Raw genomic sequence first — 9,618 nt, forward strand, 5'->3', positions numbered from 1 at the left:
TCTGTCCAAATATTTATGGACCTAACTGTATATATTTATAACATTTCTGTTTGGAATAGGTTTCCAATGAAAATCCCATGTACATCAGTTTTCAGACTGAAAGATAAAAGCAAAACTTCATTGCACAGTGCTGTCTGTGAATGTCAGAAATGGAACTTGCTGATAGGTGGACAGATGACATGATTGAAAAGTCAATGTTCCTTATCTATTCACGGTCTTTTCTAAGCTGCAATCCTTCACATTAGGGTCCATAAAATGAATTTGAAATGTAGCTGAACATAACACATTTATGGCAGATAGAGACTATTCAAATGTTTAATGTTTTATTTAGCTTTAAAATAAAAATATTTGGCCAGGGTATGGACAACCAACCGTTGAGCATAACATCCAATAAATTATCCTAATTTAAGGCCCCTTCACAATTGTCTGCTTTCCACCTGCTTCTAAATCGTTCTCATTCTACTTAAACACGTTTCTATTGCCTCTATGTTGGACAGTCCCGTTCCTGATATGTGGCTATCCCAGAAGCACTGGGATGTGTGTGTGTGTGTGTGTGTGTGTGTTTGGGATAGGGGGGGAGAGGAGTGTTGGGCTCAAAAAAGTCAAATAAAAACTTTGATAATCAAGATGTGGGGGGGGGGTCATATTAATCTTCAATGTTTTGGCAACTTTGAAATAAACAATTACTTTACTTTCTAGCATAGTGGAATTTGTGAGCTTTTTTGAAACCCTATTTTTACAACCTTTATGCATTCACAAACATCACACATGAGGAAGTCACATTTATATGAAGAAAAAAAAGACAAAGTAATGTCCAGGTAAGGTGTTTATTGTAATATAATTTACAAATATCGGTTTTCTTCATAAAATGAACCAACTTTCTCGGACGTAAAGATCCACAGACATCCAGGTAAGTCCAATTACATTATCTGAAAAGGAAGGTGACAGCTTATTAGAATGACATTAAAACATAAATTCTGTATGAAATGAAGGTCAAATCAAATTACTTCCTGCAAAAAAAAAAAATACTGTTACATTTATCATTCTGGTCCTTTAAATAAATGCACAAGGTGGAAGACAGAACTGACTGAGCTTTGCTTTCAAAATTGCTCTGTGTATGGCCAATCTGTATATAGCTCATACAGACACTCAATCCTATCAATAATATCATTGATTTAGGTGAAAATTGGAAAAAAATTGCTACTTCCATGTAGCTTGCGCTGTTCTTTAGAGATGGGAGGAGAAAATGAGTAGAGGGGCACTCCACTCCATTCTCCCTCATAGTAAAATTGCAGTTTGTAATTTGGGGATCCGGTGTGGTGGATCCTTTGTTGAACTACTCTTCTGATACTAGATTTTCACCCAATGCAAACATGGACAATCATTTCAGGCAACAAAAATCAAGCATCTGTAAGAAACCCAAGACTTTCCTAGAGGGAAAGGACAAACTGGATTCTGGAAACAAATTATCTTCTAACTCCCCAGAACAAATCTGTGCAAGAAGTCTCACAGAAAACCTATGCAGAGCCAGTATCTGTGATTTAGGGGACATATGATAAATTTTAATTAAAGAATTTTCATCAAGGATAGCCGAGAGCTCCCTTTGTTCAGTCTTCAAAGTTGGCTTAAGAGCTCTTAAGATAAAATGGACAACACAATTACCATTGAACTCAATACTGTAAGCTGTACAAAGTAAATACAAATTAACTCTCCTCTAGAAATTTCTAGTTACTGATACTGCTTGTACCACAGGTTTTGATATTCTGAATTACAAATGGAAAACAAGTATGCATATTAAGAGTGTGAAATTTGCCCTTCACTGCCAGCATGCTTGTACCATATCACTGTGCCGCAATGTCAAAAGACAACCAGGACCTTCAGAAGGTCAATAACTCTGAAGGTCAGGTCAGCAAACTGTATTACGCTCAAACCAGGGTACTTTTAGCCTAAAATGTATAGTAAAATAGAGCATCATGCATATATTCTGAGAAATAAACACATTTGCAGTACATCTCTGAAAAACATACACACATTTGTATGTGGTGTGTCTTTAAAAGACCCTGCAAAAAACAGAAATAGGAACCTGTTGACCCAACCACATTTTTTATATTAAATGTAACCTCACTATCAGAGTCCGAAAGTGATTAAGCACTTATTCTGAACATGAATATATATAAAAAAAAAAAAAAACACATTTTACCTGTTGACACAGATTCTTAGTCTCCAACATTTCAACCCCTGGTAAAAGTGTTAGAAACAAAACAAGCAAGTTAAAGCACACCATGCAAAACCCACAAAATATAAAATGGATGGGCACAGTTAACAGCACGGCTACAATCTTGTTATTACAGGTTATTCATACACTCAAACTCATGCAAATCAAAATGGCAATCCCAGAAGAATATGCAAATACAAATACAAACTAAGTTTAAATGGAAATCTTGCATGCTTTAGTTCTATGCACTGTTGTCTATAAAAGTTCTCACTTTCCTATAATACTGAGCTTTACCAAGACTTATGTCTGGCTAATGGAGCTGCAAACAGTCATAGGCAGTTTAATTATCATGTAAAATGACTGCAGCAACTGTAAACTGTTTGCGGAGAGGGTACCCCCTGCATTCGTGCACAAAAGTATCTAGATTAATATTTTGGCAGATCCATTTAAAAAGAAAAACTCTATTTAAAATGTTGCCTGAACTATGTTCTTCAGTGTAAAATGGGGAAGCTCCAGATAATGTATGGACACAACAGAGCAATCAAAGAACCTCTCTAGCCCTATATCATATGATTGGCCATGCACTGATTGTACTTACAGGGCAGCTGCTCCAGAGATAATTTCAATAAGCTCCTTGGTGATGACAGCTTGACGAGTACGGTTGAAAGTCAGCGTCAATTTGTCAATCATTTCAGCTAAAAAAAAGAAGAAAAAAAATCAATATCAAATTTCATGATGTAACCATTGTTCTACAAATGCATTTCCTAAATAGTTGGGCAAAGCTCCCACATTCTGAACCCATGCTGTAGATTGAAAAAAATGTTTCTTGATAGATTAGTAATGCCCAGTGGGTCTCAGGTTGAGGAGACTGCAGAATTCTAAAATCTGTGCTCACTGATTTAACAGTAGATAAACATTTTCATTTGTGGTTTTGACAGATTTACTTACAAGCATTCTTGCTGGCGTTGTCCATAGCAGTCATCCTGGCACTCTGCTCACTTGTAGTGGACTCTTTCAGAGTGTAATAGATGATATTTGCCAAGGTAAACTCCTGATAATTTCTCAGCACATCTGCATCAATGTCATCATAAACACTGATGCTTTCTGTAAAGAAAAATATACATATCTATTTATTTGGTTTCTAATCAAAACTTTATCCACATTCAGCTGCAAATATTAAGCAACCTTATACAATGCTTGGAACGTGTACATATCAATGTTTTCTACTTCACAAATCCCTTATTTATTAACAGTGTTCAGTTGCCATACATGGCCTGCTTTTGATTTCTATTGCCTACACCAAAGTCATAAAAATAGGTTGCAAAAATATAAATATCTCACAAAATACACCACAAACAGATAACTAACTACTCTTTACCACATAACTACATAACCCATTACACAGATAGATACCACCTTCTGTAACGTTATATCCCAGATCCAAAAGTATACAACTAGGAGTGTGGACAGCAATTTTTATAGTTATTATGGCTACCTCTGCCAATATTCTGACCTGTCCGTCTCTGTCTTATCCTTTGTGGCAGGTATTCTGGAGTCAGTCATCCCTGAGGGCAACACTGCCAGCGCCTTCTGTTCTAACCAATACACCTTTCATCTATTCACCTCATTCTTTCTATTTAACATACAAAATTCTAGTAACTGTACTAAAGTCTCTTTGACCAGTCAAAAGGCCAATTTAGGCTACATCGCTAGAACTCAAGTTGCTTTAAAAGTGTATTAGGTGGATGCTTTTACTTTAGCAGTTTTTTTCAGATGAGTTTAATAGCTAGAAAGATCAGCCGTTGGTTTGCTAATCTGAGAACAGAAGACTAACTCTATAGTAAAATAGGTTAGCGCTTACCAGCATTGGCAACCGTGTCTAGAGAAAAGAATGGCTTTTCTTCGGTTCTGTAAGAGATTACAGACCTGCACAAACAAATAGCAACATTAGTACTGAAACATGGGATGCAAACGTTGGAGACAAAGGACTGGATGCTTTGTATACCTGAATCTATTGAACACCACAGATCCTTGGTCAAATTCATAGCCAGAATTCAGTAGCTCAGATGCAATAACTGAGGCATCACCAAAAGTTGGAGGCTTCCTACCAACTTCTTTAAAGGTGACAAGGAAGTGGTCACCATGGGTCCTGAAATAATAAAGAGACCAGTGTCATTTACCTTTAGGCTTTTTTTAAGACATTTCACTAAAAACACAACGTTCAATACACCAAATGACAATACTGTACAGTATGCTTGTTAATGAGGAAAAACTCCCTAACCACCAAGAGATGTCCTCTGGCTCCCAACAAAATGATTAGTTATCAACACTTATCTATCGACTTTTGTCCCTAAACAAATTTATACTTGCCTCTGCAGTATGCCTCTCAACTTGTCCCCAATTCCAACCACCATAACGTCTTTTCCACTACCAGAGAGTGTGGAAATTTCACTTTTAATTGCTTTAGCCACAGAAGTATGAATAGCACCGCAAAGGCCTCTATCTGAGGACACACCGATAATGAGGTGCTTCTTCTTGTCTTCAGGTGCCTTAATATCAGCCTTCTCATACAAAGCTAATAAAAAAAAAGGAAAAAACAAAACATTCAGCATTTTATGCCACGTTATACAGAAGTGATTTGTAAAATTTACAATAAAAAGGAAACTTGTCCTGATAAAGATACATGGACCACTTTTAAAAAGGCTAGAATATTAAATCAGTACATGGTTTATGAGAAGTTTGTCAATCACCAAAACAGCAGATTTGAATAAAAGAACCAAAAATTTTAATGCAAACCTGAGACCCGTCGGTGACAAATAAAACATTTACATATTTTGAACAGGCACTTTAAAACAAGCCCCATTTCACATCTGTAACAATTATGAAGAAAGTTAAATATTCACAACTGGGAAAATTATACCTCATTTTGGTTTTATTTTCCATAAATAGCAGAAACTTTATTTCCAGAGCAGTCAGTAAGGGCCTGTTTTTTTACAAATTCCACTGCAATTTTAAAGCCCTGGGTCATTTTGTTGTACACACATGCAATAATTGTCTTTGAAAAGCATCTTTCACGATCCTTTCCAAAGACAAAAGACCAAAAGATGCATTAAAGAGCGCTCTCCTCTATGGAGAGTGGAAAACAACGGAGTGGCACCCCGCTGTGCTCTCTCCCTTCACTTTCATTATGATCGTTCGTCATCCCTGGATCCACCAGGATGGACAACGAGCGCAGTACACACGCCAGATTCTAATCTGTTATAAGCCCGGAGGCGATTATGAGACGAGAATCATCTGACGTGTACTTAGCCTTTGTGGGATCGAAGCAGCAACAGTAGTTCAAGTATTACAACACATATCCAAATATATTTTCTCATTTTGATAGCACTTTTATATCTCACCTTTCAGATATAACTTTTAAACTGAACTTCTCCCTTAAATGGCAGAAATTACTCTCTATACTCACCTGTGCCTGTTCCATTACAGCGTGACACCATCTTCCCTTCCTGGCCATCTTGATTAGCTGGAATGACGCAACTACTGTGCAAGAGTTTGTTAATTCCCAGCATGTACAAGGGAAGCCAGGATTGCCATGTATCCTGGCAACTAAAGCCAAGAGGCATGGATCAGCTTTTTTGACAGATACCCTAAGCAATCAGGCTTAGGGTTATCACAGATATCACAGGAGAGGTTATCACAGATGGAACATTGCCTGTGTCTTTCTGCAATAATGACTTGCCTGTCCATGGATTCCTAAAAGTGCAACTTTAGTTCCACTTGAGGGCAGGCTGCATCACTATAGCTGTAAGAGTGATGTCTGGAGTGCAATCAAGATTAATTTAGTGACTTAAGCTGCATACACACGTGCAATTTTTGTCATTGGAAGGGATTTTTCACAATCCTTTCCAAGGACTGCACGATGCATGAACGATGGATGAACGATGCATGATGCATGCTCTACGTTCAGCACGGTTCTGGTCTATAGAGAGGGGAGGCGCAGAGCGACACCCTGCTGCACGCTCTCCCCCTTATCTTGCATTAGGATCGTTAGTTGTCCATCATCCTTGTACACACGCCAGGATTTTGTCTGATATCGGCCCTGAGCCGATCGGCCGAGAACCATTGGACGTGTGTACTTAGATTTAGGAAAATACACTATCTTGTTTATACAATAGCTGGGTTAGAATTCTGAAATAAAACCAAGAAGGTATACGTAAACTCATTTTAGTATGATGTCCTACCGACAATTATTTTTAGCTGTCCTATCTTTTTTTATGTCTCCTTCTAGAAATTTCTACTCCCTGTCCCTTACAGGCTGCCCTGAGACAGAACAGAAAACATGAATTCCCCATTTGTTTCTGGAATGAGTAAGATTATTCTGTGGACAATGTTCACTACAACAAATACCAACGCTTACAAAAGTTTTAACACTTCCATAAGCTATATATATTTGGCTTTAGATACACAAAAATTCTTTAATATTCAAATAATAAAGGTCTCTTGTGTCTGTCAGGTTTGACATTCTAGAAACACGTAGTAAGGTGTGTTTACGGCATATTTAGATTTAGTATTTAGCAGTTTAGACCGCTCATTTTTCCTAAAGGAATAATAGGATTACCTAGGGCCCCGGTTCCATATACTCTAGCTGGTTTCAGTTCCCTCTCAGCTTTGGAATACTTTGCTGCTGCCACCATCTTCATGGATTTGGTAATTTTCTGGATGTTCTTAATGGATTTCAAACGTCTTGTAACTGTAACACAACAAAAGAATAAATGTGAAAAACCAATGCCAATTTGCAAACGAGAAGAAAAAAACAACAAATTAAAATGAACGATGATATTTTAAAGTGGGATACTTACTGTCCTTCAAGGTTGCCATGTTCCTGACTTGAGCACTGCAGGGGGAGAAATAAACAGAGATGAGATTGGTGTATAGAAGTTTGTAATGCAACAGTACAAAATAAACCCATGAGTGGCAAACTGGCAATTTAGCATTACTATAAGTAACCAAAGGAATACAAAGAGTACTTACATAAGCAGTTTAGAAAATTATCTAAAAACCATACAGCATATTCGTTTTCTCTGCCACTACAATAATAATAATAATTCTGCAACCCCAAAAATCAACTTTGTGTGGTGTGCAAACCTAAGCCACAGGATTATTACTTCTAACGCTAACATCCTCCAATATAAAACAGGACAGGTTCTTCAAACATGATTTTGTAACGGACATTCAGTATAATCCCTATATAAAGAAATGATGATGTTCAGAATTACATTCATAAATACTTCTCTGTAAAAAAGAAAAGTATTTACTACTTCAAGTACCACTGTATTGCTGAATGTAATTATTTTCTGAACAAGGTCAGACATACCAGCTTACCTAATGTCACAGTAAAAGGTCTTCATTAAAAGAGAGAGTTGATTTTACATAGTAACACCAAAGTGCAACAATTATAGCAGGTGGTCAAGAGGTAACAACAATGGCGGTTAAAGATATGTTGCTTGGTAATAATGAAGAAATAGGAAAAGGCAGCCTTCACATTTCAATCAGCAAAGGTTTTATCTGACAGAGTGCCCCAAATAATTTTAGTGCCTGGGAAATAAAAATGAACACTTGGGATCCCTTCACATCCCTTTTACTGTGGAATCTCTTCTCCGCTTATTACATGTCAGAACACCGATCATGTCCTTCAGCAGATATCACACCAAACATTTATGGGGTCAGTGCTGTGCAAAATCATGAGAGTTTTATTGTACAATCCCTACTTTGCCACCAAACTTTGCTACACTCAAACTATCCAGGGTGTGCCAGTAATAAAGGGGGGTTGGCAGATCAAACCATAGAGCGCGGTGAGGGAACAGGGATACAACTACTGTGATAGACGTCAGATGCAGAAGAAAATTCAGTCACTTTAGCTTTGCAGAAGGGCAAAGATTTGTTACATTTTTTTAAATGATATTTTCTTGTATTGACAGTCACTTTAAAGAAAGGACACGGTCACCTTGTACCCCTTCTTCCTTGGTTATACTCACCTTGCAGGAGCTCCCCTCACTACCCCCGGCTAATAATATCTGTATATAGGAGACTGATCGGGTCTGGCTGGTAAATTGTGGACGAGGTAACATCACCGCTGCTGTCCCTGGTCTCAGACACACACACACACAAAACACCTAAGATTTTATTGAAGCTGCAATGGAGGATAAAAGTGGTTGTGTAAAAGAAGCTCTTACTACCACGCTGACCTTTTCCTCCTGCATGGCAAGGTGACCATGTTTCCAAGGCATATTCACATCTCTGACCTTGTCCAGACATTTGCCTTCGGTTCCCTTACACAGCAACAATTGGATTAGGAGATGGATGTGGGGTGAACACTAATCAGCATATTGTACATTGTAGAAGTGCTAACAGGGAGCATGCAGACAGGAGGAGAGAGCAGAGGTGAAGAATTAGAACTTTGTTGCTGCTCTATAACTGCACAATGAACAGGCTGCAGCCAGTGAAGTGACAACCCCTTAATATTTATCAGTAACAGAGTGGCTGGTGTCACCTGCAGAATGATACAAGTCACAGAGTTATTAGGACAGAATGACAGACGTGACAGCTCACATTGCTCAGTCTGAATAAAGACAAAGTGACTTCAAGGCCACTGAGGTCGTCAGGCAGCCTAATCCCAGCAGGGTGACCCCGGCCATGACACATGAGGTTATACGGCTCTCACCCCATTACCCGGGGCCCCCTTGTAGGTGACACCCAGAAATGCACCGACAGACAGCTGCGGCCTAGTGTAACCCCCACAGCCCCAGCAAGCACAGCTCCACACAAACACACCGGCTTCAGCTCCAGCGACATTGCCCGCTACACCCCTTCCTCCTGTCACCAGAAGTGTGCCTCCACCCGGCTACTCACCATTGTGGCTGGAAGATGAGGACGCTGCTGCGGGACAACATGGTGACTGCAGGCAAGGTCAGTCAGTGCAGGAACGCATGCGCAGATCGGAGTATGAGAGCTAGAATAAGAGAGGGGCGGAGCTTACAAAGTGGAGAATTCTGGGGATTTTTCCTCTCAACAGCTCAGTAGATGATAGAACGTAGAGGTTTAAATGAGGGGCGGGGTTTACGGAAGGGCGTGGCTTAGTAAATGACGCGATACGTACAGAGCATTGTGGGGATTGTCCCTGTCAGTGTCTGAGAAGCATTTCCTGGCTGACCTCACCAACCCAGGCTGCCGGTCAGTGAGCAGAGTGTTGCAGGTTGTGCTTTCCTTCCTTCCTTCCTTTCTTACTTCTGATTCTGCACGTATTCTTTAGTGTAATGATCTATCTTCCCTTCTCAAACATTGTGTCATTGTGTCACTGGCAGAGCGCCACGGGTAGGATCTAGGGGTACAGGGGGGCACCTGGT

At 39.2% G+C, this 9,618-nt stretch overlaps 1 protein-coding gene and 1 long non-coding RNA gene across 4 annotated transcripts in view; one reads left to right on the forward strand and one right to left on the reverse strand.

The window, feature by feature from the left end:
* Window positions 1-813: 813 nt before the first annotated feature.
* ATP5F1C (ATP synthase F1 subunit gamma) lies at window positions 814-9,245 on the reverse strand. 3 transcript variants are annotated; one of them, XM_072401825.1, is made up of 10 exons: window positions 9,125-9,245; window positions 7,075-7,109; window positions 6,834-6,965; window positions 4,586-4,790; window positions 4,221-4,364; window positions 4,077-4,141; window positions 3,164-3,319; window positions 2,814-2,910; window positions 2,201-2,238; window positions 814-929 (listed from the first exon to the last, which is right to left on the reverse strand). In XM_072401825.1, the coding sequence occupies exons 1-9, from the start codon at window positions 9,163-9,165 to the stop codon at window positions 2,232-2,234; spliced, it is 882 nt and encodes a 293-aa protein (XP_072257926.1). In that variant the 5' UTR covers window positions 9,166-9,245; the 3' UTR covers window positions 814-929; window positions 2,201-2,231. The 3 variants fall into 3 exon arrangements, with proteins under 3 accessions (XP_072257926.1, XP_072257927.1, XP_072257928.1); XM_072401826.1 differs by lacking the exon at window positions 2,201-2,238; XM_072401827.1 differs by lacking the exons at window positions 814-929; window positions 2,201-2,238 and having other exon boundaries at window positions 2,810-2,910.
* Window positions 9,246-9,362: 117 nt separating this feature from the next.
* The window catches only part of LOC140322137 (uncharacterized), a 2,623-nt gene continuing 2,367 nt past the window's right edge, over window positions 9,363-9,618 (forward strand). The window contains exon 1 of the long non-coding RNA XR_011919149.1: window positions 9,363-9,467. This is a non-coding gene — a long non-coding RNA (uncharacterized lncRNA). The remainder of the gene's footprint in view (window positions 9,468-9,618) is intronic.

Source organism: Pyxicephalus adspersus, chromosome 2 (genome assembly GCF_032062135.1).
Source record: "Pyxicephalus adspersus chromosome 2, UCB_Pads_2.0, whole genome shotgun sequence".
NCBI classification, from domain to species: Eukaryota; Metazoa; Chordata; class Amphibia; order Anura; family Pyxicephalidae; genus Pyxicephalus; species Pyxicephalus adspersus.